Below are 20570 nucleotides of genomic sequence, written 5' to 3'. Positions count from 1 at the left end.
AGAAAAGATAAAGCTCTAATAGGAGACATTTCTAATTCAATCATAATGTTACAAGAAATCATCATTTAGAAAAACCTAAAAATATATATATTTTTATTGATTTCAGAGAGAAAGAGAGAGGGAGAAAGAGAGAGATAGGAACATCAATCATGAGAGAGAACCATTGATCGGCTGCCTCCTGCATGTCCCACACTGGAGATCAAGCCCACAACCCAGGCATGTGTGCCCTGACTGAGAATCGAACCTGTGACCTCCTGGTTCATAGGTCGATGCTCAACCACTGAGCCACATCAGCTGTGTGATAAACCTTGCTTTTTAATAAAATTTTTTCACCACCAATACAATTCAACATTATTCAGTTCAGTAAAATTTTTTGCACAGAAAAATATCCCCACAAAATATAAATAAAATACTTACTCTCGAATAGCTATCTTTTCAGAATGCCTTGAGGATACTGAAGACATGCTCTGAGACATCTAAAAACAACAACAAAAAAATACAAACAGTTCATAAAGCTTATACAATTAAAGCATGACAGTTATTAGGTCCTATTGCAAAACTTTTGTTCCATGTTATACACACTGTCTGTCCCAGTTTTTAAGAGTCCAAGTTTATATGGTTCATAACAACATAATTTTTTCCCTTCAACAATCACTTTCAGTGGACAAATTTACCTACGTTTTTACTTTATATTATTTTCTGAATCCAATTTGGCTGGATTAAAAACAATATAGAATTACATCCTTTTTTAAAATAGATTTTATTGTATTTTTTACAGACAGGAAGGGAAAGGGATAGAGAGTTAGAAACATCGATGAGAGAGAAACATCGATCAGCTGCCTCCTGCACACCCCCCACTGGGGATGTGCCCACAACCAAGGTACATGCCCTTGACCGGAATCAAACCTGGGACCCTTCAGTCCACAGGCCGAGGCTCTATCCACTGAGTCAAACAGGTCAGGGCTAGAATTACATCTTATTTATAATTACATACTTAATCTTAAAAATTTCACAGGGAAAGAGACTGACACATATACTTCCCAAGCAGAGTGGGCCCAAACCTGGTTATACAAATCAACAAAAGGTGAACAGATCGCTCTTTGTTTATTAAGTTTAATTTTGATGCTCAGAATTTCTTCCATTTCCCTCTGAACACTATCTTGAATAATGCAGGGTCTCAATTGGTGTTTGAAAACAAAGAGAAAGAAAAAACTACAACAATAATGACTAGAAAAGCCTAAAATTGTATAGCAACTAATGACCATTAATCATCCAAATGGTCTCTATGCTGCTAGTAAAGATAAGTTTGACAATCCATTTTCAGAACACACGCAACTTTATTTAGATTTTTTAAAAAGATTAAGTTTTTGATAAATTTCTTAAAATGAGGACTTGGATCAATTGAGAAAAACTCACCAGTCTTTGATTTAACCGCTTGTTTTCTTCCTCTTTTAATTGTAATGTCTGCAGGGGGAAATAAGAGAGACCTGTGGTTTGTTTTATCCTTGTACTTACTCAAATCTAAACATGATGGACAAAATTTTTTAAACTTCAGATTACTTTCAGTTCCAGTACAAAAGTTAGTGGGAAATGTTTATTTATTGATCCTTTCCCACTGTTTTAATTTTTTTCTGGATTAAAAAATAATGAGAACATTTTTAGTATATTTACCTAACCCAACGATTTTAAAAGTTTAATGTGCGATAGAATCGTATCATTTGTAGAACTTTTAAGTATGCAGTAAATATCTGAGATCTAGCCCCAAAGACTGCTAGTATGTCTGTTCTAAGAAGAGGCATCTGGATATATCCCAGTTGATTCTGATATGTGATCATGCAACCCTTCAATAGCAGCAAGAACAACAATGAATGCAGGTTAGAACTAAAGCTGAACAATTTTTACTAGGTTCTTATAAGCTTGTAAAGAGAAAAAAAAATTGCTGAAAATCTTAAAAACAAAGGAATGAGAAGTGCTCTATAAAACAATTGGGAGGAAACTACTTATTGCCAATGTTCATTTCAATTAATCTCTATAAAAAAAAACAAACATCGCTTTTCTTCATCATTCACATAATCTATTTTTGCCCAATCCAGGTAAGTATTCAATGCTTTGTTTTTGAAATACGCATACTTATGTTTTAATGAATTCTGAGCTATTGAATAAAACTATTAATGTACATAGTTATTTTAAAAAGACCACTAACCTTTTTCTCTAATATAGACTTCATTTACTGGAAACATATGACAAGTAAGAGTCTTGAAATGATATTGCCAACTTTTAAGCCATTTCTCAAAATATTAACTACAAAAATAACCATTAAAAAAAGATCTGCCCCAGCCGGCATGGCTCAGTGGTTGAACATCAACCTATGAACCAGGAGGTTACAGTTTGATTCCCAGGAGGGTACATGGCTGAGTTGGGGGCTCAATCCCCAGTGTGGGTGGGGTGTGTAGGAGACAGCCAATCAATGATTCTCTCTCATCATTGATGTTTCTGTCTTTCTCTCCCTCTCCCTTCCTCTCTGAAATCAAGTATATATTTTTAAAAAAGATCTAATTTATAAACAGGGTATGTTTTCAGCATAAGACATATTTAACTGCATCCCCATAATGAACATATCAAATACTGCAGTTAAAGAAAATAATTACTTACTCGTTCTAACAGCATTATCCTCTGTTTTTCTTCAGATAGCATATGGATGTTTTCTCTAAGAGACAATGAATTATTTTAGTTTATGTCTAAAAATTCTGGACTTTACATTCTTCAAAAGAATTTTAGAAATTTAACTATTACTACAAAGCACTTTAAAATTAAAGGGTCTGAACTAAATTGTAGAAAGCATCCTGTTTAAGCTACGGTACATTTCAATGGTGTACATTCTTTGTAGCAAAGCTCCTCTAATTAGACGTATAAAGCTTTTGAAATTACAAGCAAAACATTCGTTTATGCTTTTTTCTAGAATAGTATCTTTTATTTTATTATTTATTTCTTATTAATCCTCACCCGAAGATATTTTTCCATTGATATTTTAGAAAGAGTGGAAGGAAGGGGGAGAGACAGAGAGAGACATTGAAGTGAGATAGACACATTATTTGGTGGCACGCCCCCAACCAGGGCCGGGGTACAAGCCTGCAACCAAGGTACATGCCCTTGACCAGAATCAAACCTGGGACCTTTCAGTCCGCACGCCAACGCTCTATCTACCGAACCAATTTTTTAAGGAACCTCCATACTGTTTTTCCATAGTGGCTGCACTAATTTGTAATCCCACCAACAATGTCTGAGGGTTCCCTTTTCTCCACATCCTTGCCAGCACTTGTTTCAGTAATGTGAGCTATTCTGACAGATGTGAGCTGACTTAACACCAAAAAATAAATAATCCAAATAAAAAATGGGCAGAGGACCTGAATGGACATATCTCCAAAGAGCACATAAACATGGCCAACAGATATTTGAAAAGACGCTCAACATCACTAATTATGAGAGAAATGGAAAATTTAAATTATATTAATATTTACAACTTGAGACTTTATTAATTTGACTAGAGGCCCAGTGCACAAAATTCATGCATGGGGGGGGGGGCGGGTGGAGGTGTCCCTCAGCCCGGCCTGCACCCTCTCCAATCTGGGACTCCTTGGGGGATGTCCGACTGCTGGTTTAGGACCAATCCCACAGGGACAGTCGGACATCCCTCTCACAATCCAGGACTTCTGGCTCCTAACCACTCGCCTGCCTGCCTGCCTGGTTGCCCCTAACCGCTTCTGCCTGACAGCCTGATAACCCCCTAACTGCTCCCCTGCCAGCCCGGTCACCCCCAACTGCCCTCCCCTGCTGGCCATCTTGTGATGACGTGAGGGCGGCCATCTTATGACGACATCGTGCAACGCCACCTAGGCTTTTATTATATAGGATATGTAATTAATTTTCATAACTGTTTTTCTATTGCTTTATTTTTTTACTTTTCGCTGAGAGGAAGAAGTGTCCTACCCTAAATATGTCTACAAAATGTCATTTTCGCCCTAGCCGGTTTGGCTCAGTGGATAGAGCATCAGCCTGTGGACTGAAGGGTCCTGAGTTCAATTCCAGCCAAGGGCACGTACCTTGGTTGCAGGCTCCTCCCCTGCCCTGGCCCTGGTCAACACTTATGCAGGAGGCAACCAATAGATGTGTTTCTCTCACATCGATATTTCTCTCTGTCTTTCCCTCTCTCTTCCACTCTCTAAAAATCAGTGGAAAAATAACCTTGGGTGAGGATAAAAATAATAATAATAAAAAGTTCTCATTTTAGCCCTGCTGGTGTGGCTCAGTGGTTGAGTGTTGACCAAGAGATAACCAAGAGATGAACCAAGAGATAACAGTTCGATTCCCTGTCAGAGCATATGCCTGGGTTGTGGGCTCGATCCCCAGTGTGGGGCATGCAAGAGGCAGCCGATCAGTGGTTCTCGTTCATCATTGATGTTTCTATCTCTCTCTCCCCCTTTCTTCCTCTCTGAAATCAAATAAAAATACATATTTTCTAAAAGTTCCATTTCAGTTTTAATCATATTTAATTCAGTCACATTTTAAAGCACCTATAAATTAACAATTGTTTGTTGTGAACGGTGTCCTCTCTATGTATAAAATTTCCTATTTAACTTTTCTAAACCATTACCTTTATGTGGCTTATATATTTTTTCATTATTTGCCTTATGTATCTTTCTCAATTGCATTAAATCAAATGTTCTATATTAATTTTTCTTTAGATGCTTTTTTTTGTACATAGAATGCAGCTGGATGCTTTTTTCCCAGACAGGTTTTGTGGAGAGGTTAGTTTATTTTCCACATACATTTGGACTTGTTTCTGTCATTTATGTTTTCTAATGCCGTGGTCTCTATATATGTTTATGCTTTCCGTTTTCAAATTATACTTATGTGTTCTATTTTTCACGTACAGTCTTAAGCCTCATACCTTTCCAGGTCTCAAGGTTAACCAGTTTCAAGTACCTTCTTTTGAACTAAACAGAAATCTACATTCATTTTTACTTTTCAAAAAACTCCTCTGCCTTTCCCCAGTACACCCTCACCAAAATGAATATATTCACTACTGGAGTAATGCCTTTTCCTCCTAGGCTATGGGTCTCAAAGTTTAAACACTCCTGTAAATAAGAACAACTTAATACTACTATAGCAACACTTATCTTGGCAGTCTATGGACATATGCCAGAGTGATTCATAAGACACACAATCAGTCATATTAAAATATTTGTCATGTTTATAGCTTAAAGAATTAAAATGGCACAACTTTTAGACATAAGAGCTATCAACCAGTAGTGCTAAATATATTTCCTACATCCAGAACTTTTAGTTTACACTAGTGCAGTGATGGCGACCTTTTGAGCTCGGCGTGTCAGCATTTTGAAAAACCCTAACTTAACTCTGGTGCCGTGTCACATATAGAAATTTTTTGATATCTGCAACCATAGTAAAACAAAGACTTATACGTTTGATATTTATTTTATATATTTAAATGCCACTTAACAAAGAAAAATCAACCAAAAAAATGAGTTCGCGTGTCACCTCTGACACGCGTGTCATAGGTTCGCCATCACTGCACCAGTGGCTTAAAAGCCTAATATTTGAGACAGTTCAAAAAGGTGTACTTACTGTACGGACATCATGCTTGTCTCCATTGCTGAGTCCACTCTTCCTTCATCTTGTGTTTCGATGGCTGACTTCTCCGTTTCACCTGGGAGTTCAGGTGCACAAGCTCCATAAAGTTCTGGGGCTGTCGCTACATACGGTGAAGGAACAAAACTGCTACCACGCAGCTTACTGACTTCTTCCTCAAGTTTTTTCTTTTCTTCCAGCAAGCGAGCTCGATCTTCAGATAGGGACTCTATCAAATCTAAAGGGCACCCAAGTTGAATTAAGCATTACAGAATATTCTTAAATGCTTTCAAATTTTAAAACAGAATTAAAAATCATATTACAAAACTTTACTAACCTTTATCTCGCTCTTGCTGCTGTATTGTACTTTTCAACTTATCACTAAGATCATTAATTATGTTTTCTTTTCTCATTTTCTCTCTTGTTAAAACAGTGTTAAAGTTGGTCTGGAAGACAAAATGATTGAGTACATAAATTGTTGCCCTGTTTGGCTCAGTGAATAGAGCGCTGGCCTGCCGACTGAAGGGTCCCAGGTTCGATTCCGATCAACGGCATGTACCTTGGTTGCGGGCACATCCCCAGTAGGGGGTGTGCAGGAGGCAGCTGATCGATGTTTCTCTCTCATTGATGTTTCTAACTCTCTATCCCTGTCCCTTCCTCTCTGTAAAAAAAAAAAAAATCAATAAAATTTATTTTTTTAAAAATTGTCTGCATGCACATAGAAGCTAGGGCTAAAAAAATAAGCTTTCAAATATTTTTGCATGTTACATTTATATGTGGGGAAAAAAGTGCAATTTACAAATGTTTATTTTTTTAATGAAAATGCTATACTGTAGTAAATACAATGTTATTGCATTTCCCTGGTTCCATATAAAGATAATATTGTTCACATATTTATTGTCAGAGGAAAAGCAAAATTTGGGAAAAAGAAAATGATCAACAAATTAGCAAGTGCTATTTTATCTATTCTTTTAGTAATCTTCCTGCCTCTGGAAGCTTCCTGTCTTTAGCTAAATCTTGGTTAGCACAGTAACATTTCAAGAGAGATTTTATCGCATCTCCATCTCTTCTCTGTATATTTCAATGGCCACTGCACATCTGCTTTATGGCCAGACTTAATGGTCTGGCCCCCACTTATCTCACCAGCTTTACCACTCACTATTGATCAATATTAATAACTGAATCAGCGATGTTCAATAACAATCAACTGTAATCTACCAACAGCCTAACATGAATAAGAATTATAAAAAGTAGCCCAGTGGATACTGGATCAGTGGATAGAGTGTCGGCCTGCGGACTGAAGGGTCCCGGGTTCGATTCCGGCCAAGGGGACATGCCTGGGTTGTGGGCTTGATCCCCGGTGGGGGGCATGCAGGAGGCAGCCAATCAATGATTCTCATCATTGATGTTTCTATCTCTCTATCCCTCTCCTTTCCTCTCTAAAATCAATAAAAATGTATTTTTAAAAAAAGAATTATAAAAAGTAAAAAAAATAAAAATTGTGCTGATGCAATTTAGAAAAATAAAATTTTAAAGATTATCATCTCAGTATAAACACTTTAATTTTGCAAAAGAACTTACCTGAGTTTTGAAGAGATTAAGAGATGTACTTAAGATCACATAGGTAGTTAAGAAACTAGAAATAGCCCTAGCTGGTTTGGCTCAGTGGATACAGTGTCGGCCTGCAGACTAAAGGGCCCCACGTTCGATTCCAGTCAAGGGCACATGCCCGGGTTGCGGGCTCGATCCCCAGTAGGGGGTGTGTAGGAGGCAACCAATCAGTGATTCTCTCTCATCATTGATGTTTCTATCTCTTTCTCCCTCCCCCTCTCCCTTCCTCTCTGAAATCAATAAAAATATATATTTTTAAAAATAACATTTAAATTAAAAAACTAGAAATATAATTCACATTTCCTAATTTATAATCTAAAACTGTTTCATTTTGAAGCACCTGTCCACGTGACATAATGACTTGTAAAAAAAATGTTTTTCATCATGAAGGTATTTAATAAATATTAACAGGGTCAATGTAGGAAAATCACTTCTAAGATATAAACCATTAGCTGCACAAAGAAATTATATTTCGCAATTTATGTTGCCTTTCTTTAACCTACAATAATGAAATGGGGCAGGAGAACATACCTGCTGTTCAGCAATCAAAGATGTTCGAACATTTTGCATTTCTTCATTTTTTCTTTTCTCTTGTTCTTCAAGTTGTTCTAAAAACTTAGCTTTTTCTTCCTGAAGCTTTTCTTGAAGTTCAGCAACCAGGCTTGAAGAATCTTCTCTGGTAGATTCAATGGCAGAACTTGAAAATTAAATATAGTATTGCTTTTTTTTTCAAATTTGCAGATATAATCCCAAATTACCAAATACTATAACTAGCTGACACCAGAAAAGTTATATATCTTCAGATCTAACAGTGGTTATTATCATTATTCGCAAATGACATGACATTGTACAAAGAAAACCCTAAAGACCACCAAAAAACTACTAGATTTAATAAAGGAATTCAGCAATGTAACAGGATACAAAATTAACTCCCAGAAATCTATGGCATTTCTGTATACCAATAATGAACTCTGAAAGAGAAACTAAAAAAAACAAAAACAATCCCATTTACTATTGCAACAAAAAAATTAAAATACTTAGGAATAAACTTAACCAAGGAGGTAAAAGACATATTCAGAAAACTATAGGAAGTTGAAAAAAGAGATGGAAGAAGTTATAAACAAGTGGAAGAAAATAGCGTGTTCATGAATTAGTAGAATCAACATCATTAAACTGTCCATACTACCCAATCTATAGATTTAATGCAATCCCTATTAAATATCAACAGCATATTTCACAGACCTAGAACAAATACTCCAAAAATTTATATGGAACCAAATAGACACAGCAATCTTAAGAAAGAAGAACAAAGTTGGAGGAATCACAATACTAATAACAAATTATACTACAAAACAGCCTAGTACTGGCACAGAACAGGCATATAGATCAATGGAAAAGAACAGAGAACCCAGAAACTGACCCAAGCTATTATGCTCAATATCTGACAAAGGAGGCAAGAGCATACAATGGAGTAAAAACAGTCTCTTCAATAAATGGTGCTGGGAAAATTGGGCAGATATAGATGCAAAAAAATGAAACTAGACCACCAACTTACACCATACACAAAAATAAACTCAAAATGGATAAAAGACTTAAATGTAAGTCATGAAACCATAATAATCCTAGAAGAAACCATAGGCAGCAAAATCTCAGGCATCTCTCGTAGCAATATCTTTATGGATACATCTTCTAGGGCAAAGGAAACAAAGGAGAAAATAAACAAATGGGGCTACATCAAAATAAAAAGCTTCTGCACAGAAAAAGAAACCATCAACAAAATGAAAAGGAATTCCACTGTATGGGAGAACATATTTGGCAATGATACATCTGATAAGGGGTTAATTTCTGAAATATATAAGGAATTCATACAACTTAACAAAAAGACAAATAATCCAATTTAAAAATGGGCAAAAGACCTAAATAGACACTTCTCCAAAGTGAACATACAGGCGGCCAAGAGATATATGAAAAAATGCTCAAGTCACTGATCATCAGAGAGATAAAAATTAAAATGACAATGAGGTATCACCTCACACCTGTCAGAATAGCTACCATCAACAAATCAACAATGGATAAGTGTTGGCAAGGATGTGGAGAAAAGGGAACCCTAGTACACTGCTGTTGGGAATGTAGACAGGTGCAGCCACTGTGGAAAACAGTATGGAGTTACCTCAAAAAATTAAAAATGGAACTCCCGTTTGACCCAGTGATCTCACTTCTAGGAATATATCCTAAGAAACCTGAAACACCCATCAGAAAGGATATATGAACCCCTATGTTCATAGCAGCAATATTTACAATACCTAACATTTGGAAACAGGCCAAGTGGCCATCAGCAGATGAGTGGATAAAGCAGCTCAAATTTTTAAATGATACTTTATCAGTAAAGGAACACACACAAGAAAATTACACACTCCCACCTTTGCATATATTAAAACCCTAACAAGTCTGGAAATTAGAACTCAAAAAAAGCTGATACATTTGTTCAGTTGGGAATTTCCATACTATTATACCCAGAACTTGAAATAAAGAATCTCTGGTTGATTGTTACCCCACCATTAATAAACTATGTATGTAGCAAAAGGTTGTATTATACTTCATGTTTCTAGTAACTAGGAAATCCTCATTGAATACAAACTAGGTTGTCTTGATGCTTGTACTCTATCCTATCATTAACTATATTTGATTTGGTCTAATAAACAATTGTTTGTCATGGGTTTTTGAAATTCTTCTTTTGGGATTAAAATTTAAAATTTTTAATGTCCCATACTCTCCCAGATCTGTATAAACTACTCCTTAGAAGCATGACTATGAACAGTATAGAAGTAGATTTTCAGATAGTCTACATTCATTTTCTTTATACACAGGAGTATAAGAAAGCCCTTTTCTAAAGATTTGAAAAGAAAAAAAAGCCCCTTCCCCAAAAATTCTCTAAATAATGAATACTATTGATTTAATTTTACCAGTTATATAGGAAAGTTATTTTAATTTTGCATTTCTTTAACCTCAAGTAGACTTAACAAGCTATTCACATATAGGCTATTCATATTCTTTGTTCTGTCTATTCATATCCTCTGCTCGTTTATCTAATGAATTGTGCCCTTTTTAAAACTGACGTGTGGCCCTGGGCATTGTGGCTCACCGATTAGAGCGTCAGTCTGGGCACTGAAGGGTTGCAGGTTCCATTACCAGCCAAGAGCATGTATCTCTCTGTTGTACGTTCGATCCCCGGCCCCGGTTGGGGCAGGTGAGGGAGGCAACCAATTGGTGTCTCTTTCTCACATCAATGTTTCTCTCTTTCTCTTTCTCTTTCTTTCTCTGTCTCTGTCTCTGCCTCTGTCTCTGCCTCTCTCTGTCTCTGCCTCCCTCTCTCTGTCTCTGCCTCCCTCTCTCTCTCTCTCTCTCCACCCCTACCTTCCATTCTAAGTATCAATGGAAAAAATATCGAGTGAGGATGTTAAACAAACAAAAAATTTGACTTATGAAAGTGTTCTTTACTCTGCATGAAAGAGAAACGTAGAACTACATTATGTAGAATCTCCATCCCAGTAAGTTCTTGGAGTTTCAAGTTTGTCCACAAAAGATACCCACACAAAATCTGGAGTGCTAAAGAGAGTCAATGTTTCTCCAGAGATGGCTGTGCTCTGACATGTGGCAACTTAAGATTCATAGGGGTTTCTAAGCAAACTACCTGATTGGTGTCTCAGTAGACAATTAGTAGAAGGCTCCTAAAAATTGTAGGTTTCCTGCCCTAGCTGGTTTGGCTCAGTGGATGGAGTGTTGGCCTGCAGACTGAAGGGTACCAGGTTCGATTCCAGTCGAGGGCACATGCCCGGGTTGTGGGCTCGATCCTCAGTTGGGGGCATGCAGAAGGCAGCCGATCAATGCTTCTCCCATCATTGATGTTTCTTTCTCTCTCTCTCTCTCTCTCTCTCTCTCTCTCTCTCTCTCTCTCTCTCTCTCTCTCCCTCCTCCCTTCCTCTCTGAAATAAAAATATATTTTTTAAAAATTGTAGGTTTCCTAATCAGCCAACACTTTGGTGCTTCAGATGACTTTGAACCTATAGACATCCAGGATATTGACTCCCTTACGCTTCCCTTCTACCACCCACCTCTCCCAAAGTTCATTAAGTTCTAATTCTAATATTAACTCCTTTAACCCTTTGCGGTCCAATTTTATTTTTGGAATTCAAACAGTCTGGTCCAAATTAATTGACAGGATTGAATGTTGAACCGGTTTGCGGTGTCAACCTCAGCCTCAATGTTGGATCTGCTCCTAGTGCCTGGTCTGTCGAGTCAGCCTCCAAGTTGGACCGAAAAGGGTTAATCCTATATAATAAAAGGCTAATATGCAATTAGACTGAATGGCCGAACAACCGGAACCGAAAAACCAGTCGCTATTAACGTGCGCTGACCACCAGGGGGCGTGCGCGGAACATGGCGGGCGTTGCGTGTAGCGAGATGGTGGAGCATGTGAGCAGGGGCGCCAGACCAAGGCAGGGCGTAGGTCACTGTCATTGGGGTGAGCCTCTGGTGGTTACTGAAAATTCTTTGCTCCAGCGTGCCACAGTCTCGCCCGGCACTCACACTCACTGCCGGCACCAGAGCCGCCGCTTGCACCCACTGTCAGCGCCAGCCCCACTCGTACCCGCAGCCCGAGCTGGTGCCGCCGCTTGCACCTGCTGGCCCTGATCGCTCCTGAGGGCTTCTCCACCTTCCCCTGCCCCTCAGGGGCGATTGGGGCAGCAGCCACTGCTTGCACCCGCCGACCACACCGGCCCCGCTTGCACCTGCTGCTGGCACCAGCCCCAGTCGCTCTGCACCATCAGCAGATACGAATGGGGATGGCGCTGTCAGAGCATCAGAGCGGCGGCAGCGGGAGCAGGACTGCCGGCAAAGCGGGGACCAAGGGCTGCGGCAGGAGGGGCCAAGGCCCACCCCTGTGCCCACCACAGCCTCGCAGCCACAGTTCCTTTCAAGGTACATGAATTCGTGCACTGGGCCCCTAGTCTTGAAATATGTAAAAGAGGTTCTGGCCTTGGCCAATATGGCTCAGTTGGTTGGAGCATCGTCCTATACAACGAAAGGTCACGGATTCGATTCTCAGGGAACATACCCAGATTGTGGTTCAATTCCTGGTCAGGTGCCGAAGGGAGGCAACTGATGCCTCTCTCTCAGGGATGTTTCTCTTTCTCTCTCTTTCTCTCTCTCTCCCCCCCCTCCTCCTTTTCTCTCTCTAAAAGCAATAAAAAAGCAACAAAAACATATCTTCAGGTGAGGATTTAAAAAAATAAAATAGGTTTTATTTCTAAGCTCAATCCATAGATAGATACAAATACAATTGTAGGGAAAAATAAACTCTAAAGATGGGAATCTGGAATTCTCTGATGTTTCTATCTGAAGGCAGTAATGACCTCACCACCAGTGCAAAATGGAACTTTGGTAGACCAGGGCATTCCAAGTAGAACTGCTAACAACAGGAGTTATCTGGGATCAAACGGCTAAAGGCAAGGTTTTGGCGATGTCCCAGTTGTCCCTCCAAATCTCACTAAGCCTCCTTTACCAGCAGCAGCCTTTCTCCCTTATTTGAGACTAGAGGCCTGGTGCATGAAATTCGTGCACTGAATGGGGGGAGGGGGGAGTCCCCTCAGCCCAGCCTGCACCCTCTGGCAATCCGGGACCCCTTGGGGGATGTCCAACTGCCGGTTTAGGCCCGATCCTCCTGTGGGATCGGGCCTAAACCGGCAGTTGGACTTCCCTCTCGCAATCCAGAACCACTGGCTCCTAACCACTCACCTGCCTGCCTGCCTGATCACCCCTAACTCCTCTGCCTGCCTGCCTGATCACTCCTAACCACCTCTGCCTCAGCCCCCGCCACCACGGCTTCGTCCAGAAGGATGTCCGGAAGGTCGTTCAGCTTTCCAGTCTAATCAGCCTATTATGCTTTTATTATTATAGATTAGTGTCACCTTACCTGAAGTCCCCTTCTCAATAAGCTGATCATTCTCAACCTCTCCACCATTTCATTACTCCCAGACCCATTGCTACATTCAAGTCCCATGTTCCAAGGGAAGTTAAAGGAGGAACTGCAATTCCAAGAGGTTTCATTTATTTTGGAAGGAACATAGGAAATATGTATGGAAATAGATCCAATGGGAGTTAGACAAACAAAATGTTTAAACAAGCCAAAATCATTTGTATAAATGTAATGACCAGAGATTCTAGATTAAATGTTACCTTTTAACAGTTTGCAAGGTTGGCTGCCTGAAACCTGGACCCAATGGCCAATATTAAACAAAAATAAGAGGCCAAATGAGATACGCTAGACCCCAGGCCAGGTCTAGCCTGCTATTATCTGTTTGGGTAAGTAAAGTTCTGTTGGAACATAGTGAAACCCATTTATATTGTCTCACTCCCGTTTTGCTACAACAGTAAAGCTGAGTAGCTCAGATAGAGACCATCTGGCCCACAGAGCCTAAAACATTTACAGTGTGGCCCTTTACAGAAAGTTTGCCAACCATTCTCTACAGTGTAGACAAGCCTACACCAATGATTCTCCAAGTGTGATTGATCCACAGAATAATCTGGGGGTAACTAGAACACATTCAGGGGATCAGTAAGGTCAAAACAATTTTCATAATAATACTAAGGTGATATTTGTCTTTTACACCTTGTTGACATTTGCACAGGTGATAAAACTGCTGACACCTTCACATAAATTGAAGACAGTAACACCAAACTGAACTTTTAATCATTATATCCTTTACTTCAAGACACAAAATGAAAAAGACAGCAGGTTTATTTTGAAATATATTGATGTACTAAAATTATTAATATTATTGAATCCCGGCCATTAAGTATACAATTTTTTTAATATTCTATGTGACAAAATGACAAGCATATGTAAAGCACTTCTGCCACTTACAAAGTATGTCTGACTCATGGGAAAATACCTATATAATTGTTTTGGCTGTATGCAGAATTGGCTGCTTTTTTCATGGTATACATCAGACTTGGGTTTTTGGCAGATAATTTTGAGAAAGTATAAAATTGAGCCTATTATTTTAATGAACAACTGACAAACTTGTTACCAATGAAAAAAATGTGACTCTTTAACCCTCTGAGTGCCAACCAATATCCTAGGATCTATGCTAAAATTGCCAAGGCATTTTTGCTGATTTTACAGCAGTTTAGGAAAAAAATTATGAATCGCAAGTAAATGAAGTTACATATTCAAAAACTTAAGGAAACCTTTACTACATTGACATATTTAGCAATATCATCATCACTAATAAAAGCAGATTTAGAACTGGACACCATTTCGAAGCTTTGATAGCGCTCCCGGCACTTTTGGCAAAAGACAGAAGCGCAATCGCGCTCTCCGGCACTCTAGGGGTTAAAAAGGAAGTTTGTATCTGCCACTATGAACTTGAGAGCTTCCCAGTACCTAAGATCCATCTTATAAAATCCATAGGTATATTAACAAATGTGATTTCTCTGTTAATAAAATGTATCCACATCTGCAAGATCCGCACTACAACGAACCAGTGTTTTCCAAATGACCACTTTATTATGCTACAAAATCATGCATGAGTAAAATATCCAAAGTGATAGCTCAATGAACATTAGCATAAAGATTATCTTAAAAATCCACTGACATGGGTTCATGTTCCACAACAAAACTAATGCTTAGGAAATTATCAGTTGTTGCATTCTGATTTAGTATCAAGGAAAAATATCCACAATTATCTGAAAGGCTATTTAAATATCCCTCTTTCCACTTTCACGTAAGTGAAAGGCTGGATTTTCCATATACTTTCTTATTTCCGTTTCTAATACAGAAAATATTGATAACTCATATAAGCAAAATCACTTCGGAGTCCTTAATAATTTTTGAGTATGTAAAAGGGTACTGAGACCAAAGTAAGAACCATATACCCTTGGTTTCTACATATTTAAAGGGTAACACACACACACCAAGTGTGCACACACACAGAAAAATATGATGAAGTCTACATGTGACCAGCAAATCCTAACGTACTTACTATATGTCCCTTTAAAGAACAAACTTTCTGGCCCTTAGTCTACAGGAAGGCATCCAAAGAGTGATGGTAGCAGGTGTGCTGGGAATTATTACACACCTGGGAGAGGCCGGAGAATAACCCCTTCAGCATAGCTTTGAGAAACACCTCGAAAGGCTCTCGGCAGGACAGGGATGGCAGAGGGAGATAAAACCACCAAAATCCAATGAATTTCCGTGGAATACCAGGATTCTGGAGTGGCAGAGACCACTTAGTAACCCTTAATCAGAGACATGATGTGGTGCCATTACAGCAGCACAGAGCAGTACTCAGGTCTGACCCAGAAGTCTTTGGCACTGGCTATCTCTAAGGTTACAAATAGAACGGGTCGATAAGACTTATTAAAAGTGTTTTTTAAAAACTTGTGGGCAGAGAGCTAACTTAAATCAAAAGACTCACTATTCCTCACTCAATTCCAGTATCTGTTGGTCACCAACTACAATGCCAAAATTTTATACTATTAAGTCTTTTTTCTAGCCCTCACCAAAAGCACCTGTGGCAATTTTCCAGGTGAGTATGTATTCAGGGAAGGTACTTAACCAATTTTGGGGGACTTCTGAGCACTGGCTCTGAGGGGATTCCAATGCCACCGAGATCCACCAGATTACTGATAGAGAAGTCTGGGCCCAGTGGGCCCCTCATCAGAGGTAAGAGAGATCTCCTACATCCAGAACCTGCAGTAAAAAGCAACTGATGGGGAATCCCTGTTGGTCTCCCAACTCATAGAATGAGGACCAAGTAAAATCCCTAGAACTGTCTCTCCCTTCAAACCATATAGGGGAGGAGGTTTCTGTCACATTTTTATTTGACTTAAATATATGTCCTGAATAAAATGTAAAAAAGCATGCAACAGATTATCGTAAATTTAATCAGGTAGTAACTCCAGTAAATCTGCTGTTTCACATGATATCTTTCCTGCAGCAAATCAACAAGGCCTAGTGGCCTGACATATAGCTACTTATTTGGTGATTTCTTCCCCATCTACACCTATTAGTACAATTCAAGGGTTGACAAACTTAAACAAGCAGCAGGTTGGACTCCCACAGGCATGATTTGTCAACCGCTGGTGTAGACCACAGCAAGTTTGATCTTACCTAGAGACAGCAATATACTTTCACTGTCTGATCTCTGGGTTATAGCAACTCTCCAGTCCTATTAAAATCTAGTTTGTTTTCTTGCTAGTCCTCAAGGTACCACATTATACATTTATGGCAATATGCTTCTTCTTTTTTTTTTAAATATATTTTATTGATTTTTTACAGAGAGGAAGGGAGAGGGATAGAGTTAGAAACAACGAGAGAGAAACATCGATCAGCTGCCTCCTGCACACTCCCCACGGGGGATGTGCCCGCAACCAAGGTACATGCCCTTGACCGGAATCGAACCTGGGACCCTTGAGTCTGCAGGCTGATGCTCTATCCACTGAGCCAAACCGGTTAGGGCGGCAATATGCTTCTTAACCCTAGTAAAAAGGAAGAAGTAACTACATGAGCTAACCAGGGAAAGACGTTTATTACCAGAGAGTGAGCAATAAAGCCCAAGAAAAATTAGGAGCTTGTCAGCACAGAAAAATTTCTAAGTATCCCGGGGTCTGGGCATGTGAGATATTCCTTCCATGGTGAACAAGCAAGCTGCCATTAGGTGAGCATCCCTGAATTCTGGGTGCAATATATAGTACATCTGGGTATGCTGCTGTGACTCACTTACCAAATAACTTTTAAGGTGGCCTGTTCTGCAAAAGATCCACAGCAAGAGACACTCTTGCAATAGGTCCAAACTATCATGCAAGCTGCTTTACCCCTTGTGCCGTATTTACCAGCGGATACTTGAAGTGTCTACAGCAGGAATGGATACTGTATGAAACTGTTAGCAAGTCCTAAGACAATCAGTTGAGACCCTTAGGATTTTTGGAGCTGGTAACTATTTTCCTCTGGTAAATGGCTTGCTCCTGGGTCTATACAAACTGAAAGACTTCACATGGTCTCCCAAGTTACCATGTTACCTGAGTTGTCCATCATAAAGTAGATACTAACACATTAACCGATGAGGCTCTCTATCATCAAATAGATGTGGCATGTATGGGTTGGAGCTTAAACAAATCCTGATGGCACAAGTAAGGTCCAAGAGGTTCAGGTTCCCAAGATTCTTACTCCTGCTACATTGCTTCTTTTCTCTCCATCACAAGTATGGCATTCAATACGGGGGTGGAGGGACACCAACCAACCTGGTTTCCTCATAATTCTGCACAATATGCTGACACTATTCAAAAGCACAGTTCAAGTATTAGAGCCCACTGAGCAGTGATCCTGAAGAGCAGCAGTGAAGGAAAATCTTCCCAGTAGCAGTATATCAAGCAGTGTACTTGGAGTTGCCTAGGAGAAATGGCCAGGACTACAAATCAAGTGATTCATGGATATTAGCCAAAGACTTGACTGGACAGCAAGGGACTTGGAAGAAACTAGACTGAGATCTGGTGACAAGATTTGCAGAAGAGAAATACAGGTGAACCTCTTGAAATGAGCACAAAGCATAAGGATCTGTAAGTCCTCTGAGTATATATATTATGTCCCACTTTGAGGAACCTCATAATCATCAGATGGGCACGTTGAACATTCTGTATCAGTCAAATTCTTTAGCCACACACACCAGTCCTGTTCAAAATGCTAATGACATGCAGTGAGATTATGTATGGGCTCAGCGATGGGGGCTGTCACTAACACTGAGCCCCCAATATTTCAGCACTTCCTCGGGAGATGAGCCAGACACTTGGTGACAGGTCAACTACCCTTGACCACTTCCATCATGAAAAGTAATCTGTTCTCACAAAAACAGTCCATTATTCTCTTTCCGTGCCCACAATGTTTCTGCAAGAAAAACCATTCCTGAACTTACAAAATGCCTTATTCACTGCTATGGTATTCCACTAGAATTGCTTCTGAAGAAGTGATTTTACTTTACAGTGAAAGATGTGCAGCCACGGACTCATGCCCATGGGAGTCACTAATCTCACCATGTATGCCAATCCCTAAACCAGCTGGCCTGATACAACTGTGGACCAAGCTACTGAAAACTCAGTTACAGCTACTAAAATCTCAATGGGTGAAATTTTGCATGGCTAGAGTAAAGAATGCATACACGCTCTGCACCTACCTCGGTTGCAGGATTGATCCCTGGCCCCAGTAGGGGTGCAAACAGGAGGCAACCAATCGATGTGTCTCTCTCACATCGATGTTTCTCTCCCCGCCCCACCACTCTCTCTAAAAATAAATAAATAAATGGAAAAATATCCTCAAGTGAGGATTACCAAAAAATAAGAGTCAAATGAAAAACTACAGCAACTATATTATAGGATGGACCATTAATGACAGTCTCCTCAGATCAACAAGTAAAATCAGCTGAGGTAATGTCTAAGGTACAAAGTGGGTGTGTAATAGAAGCAAGTTATAAATACCTACTAGAGTTACAAGGCTAATTACAGCAATAAAGACTATAGGACTTAAGATTGCATAAATCAATCAATCTTCATCTTTTTTCCTTCTCCCATTTCCCTAGTACGTAATGTGTTGTGATAATGGTAGTTAACCCTATATTTCAGCATGCAACTTGCAGAATATCAAAAAGAGATGTAGCTGTGTAAAATGAATGGACATCTCTGGGATGGCTAGAATGGCCTAAATTTGACTCTCACCTTTTGAAGACAGGGTTTGGTAATCTGAGGAGATATGAGGCATATAAGCTCAATCACGTTAGACAGAAACATAACATTGCAAGTATCTTTATTTGGAAGTTCAATATGGGTAAAAGAGATTTGTGACTACTAAGTTTAAAACGAGGTATACAGTGCTAGACTGGTGTCATCTTGCCATTGCTATCACCTCTTTTCTCATCTGCAATGTAAAGCAGATTCTATATTTCCCAGAATCCCCTTTATAACTTCAAGTTTGCCAATGAAAAGAACGGGTACAAGTTTGGAGAGTAGAAAAGCAGCCCAGGCTAACTCTCCAGGGGTGGCTGTCTCCAGATGCAGTTTCACAGGAGCCTCCTGCCAAGAAAATGAGAACTACCCATTGTGTGCTGCAGATGGAGCCACATTATTGGGGCTTGAAGAGATTCTTGAATGTTGCAGCAGCTTCCCAGTGAGCCATGGAAAACATGAGCTTTGGTGTGTGCTTAATGTCTCTTTTCCTCATATTTCACTCAGAATTCTCCTGGCCTTCAGTAGTGACTACTTTGGCCTTACCTGCCCCAGTTCTATAAAACATTTCATGCAGATTCTAACTCCTATACTACACCCTCTAATTCCCATAGAATACAGAAGAGGTTTAACTGTACACCAATATATATTACACAGCAGAGACTCAATCACAAGTGACCGTGCAAAAGTGGTGAGGCGAGAAACAGAAATTCAAATATAATGTACATATAACTATAAATATATTCAACTGGAAGAAGTAATGATAGAACTAATCGATAATGTTCTATAAACTTTTTATTAAGCCATAAAATCCTTCAATAAATTTTAAGGAACAGAAAAACCTGAGAAACATTTTCTCTAATAAAAAGTTGTATTAGTAACAATAAAAGTACAAAAAATGCACTATATAAAACCTGGGATTTAAAAACATCTTTTGAAACACCCAAGAAATAAACGAAGTTGTAATATCAAGAAAATAACAATGATGAAACTATATAGCCCCAATCTAGAATTTAACCTTTACTAAACACTGCTCAGAAAAAAACTGTTATCTTTTATACATACAAACACAATTTAAAAAGAGAAAAAATAAGTAATTTTCAATTGAAGAATTTTGAGAAAAAAACTTCAAATAAACCAAAGAAAATTTATACCCTAACCGATTTGGCTCAGTGGATAGAGAGTTGGCCTGCGGACTAAAGAGTCCTGGGTTCGACTCCAGTCAAGGGCACATGCCTTGGTGGCAGGCTTGATCCCTGGCCCTGGTCGGGGCGGGTGTGGGAGGCAATATTTCTCTCTATTCATCTTTCCCCCTCCCCTCCAATCTCTCTAAAAATCAATGGAAAAATATCCTCGAGTGAAGATTAACAAAAAATGAAATTTGTAAGAAAGGAAAAAGAAGCTCTTGAAAATATTTTGAAATTTTCAAAAAAAATTTTCCTCTAGAAATCCAAAACTGTAATCCATTATTAAAATCCACTACAGATTTTCAAAATGTTTACAATAAACGTTTTTAAAAGTTTTTATTTCATAAATAT

The 20570-nt window shown here is 39.1% G+C and overlaps 1 protein-coding gene across 9 annotated transcripts in view; it reads right to left on the bottom strand.

Moving 5' to 3' along the window:
* RB1CC1 (RB1 inducible coiled-coil 1) overlaps positions 1 to 20570 on the bottom strand; it is a 67714-nt gene that overhangs the window by 7964 nt on the left and 39180 nt on the right. For 6 of the 9 annotated variants that reach the window (XR_009449650.1, XM_059672808.1, XM_059672810.1 and 3 more), the window contains 6 exons: positions 7789 to 7954; positions 5984 to 6092; positions 5644 to 5884; positions 2653 to 2707; positions 1417 to 1464; positions 418 to 476 (listed from right to left, as the gene is read on the bottom strand). Coding sequence is in view for 7 of the 9 variants with exons in the window: in XM_059672808.1 (XP_059528791.1) it covers positions 418 to 476; positions 1417 to 1464; positions 2653 to 2707; positions 5644 to 5884; positions 5984 to 6092; positions 7789 to 7954 (678 nt within the window). In the remaining 2 variants the exon portion in view is untranslated. Of the gene's footprint in view, positions 1 to 417; positions 477 to 1416; positions 1465 to 2652; positions 2708 to 5643; positions 5885 to 5983; positions 6093 to 7788; positions 7955 to 19213; positions 19381 to 20570 lie in introns of those variants that run through there. The other 3 variants (XR_009449651.1, XM_059672812.1, XM_059672815.1) reach the window with 2 other exon arrangements.

Source organism: Myotis daubentonii, chromosome 17 (assembly GCF_963259705.1).
Source record: "Myotis daubentonii chromosome 17, mMyoDau2.1, whole genome shotgun sequence".
Taxonomy (NCBI): Eukaryota; Metazoa; Chordata; class Mammalia; order Chiroptera; family Vespertilionidae; genus Myotis; species Myotis daubentonii.
The sequence above is the reverse complement of the archived record's forward strand: the minus strand, read 5'-3'. Positions and strand labels throughout refer to the sequence as shown.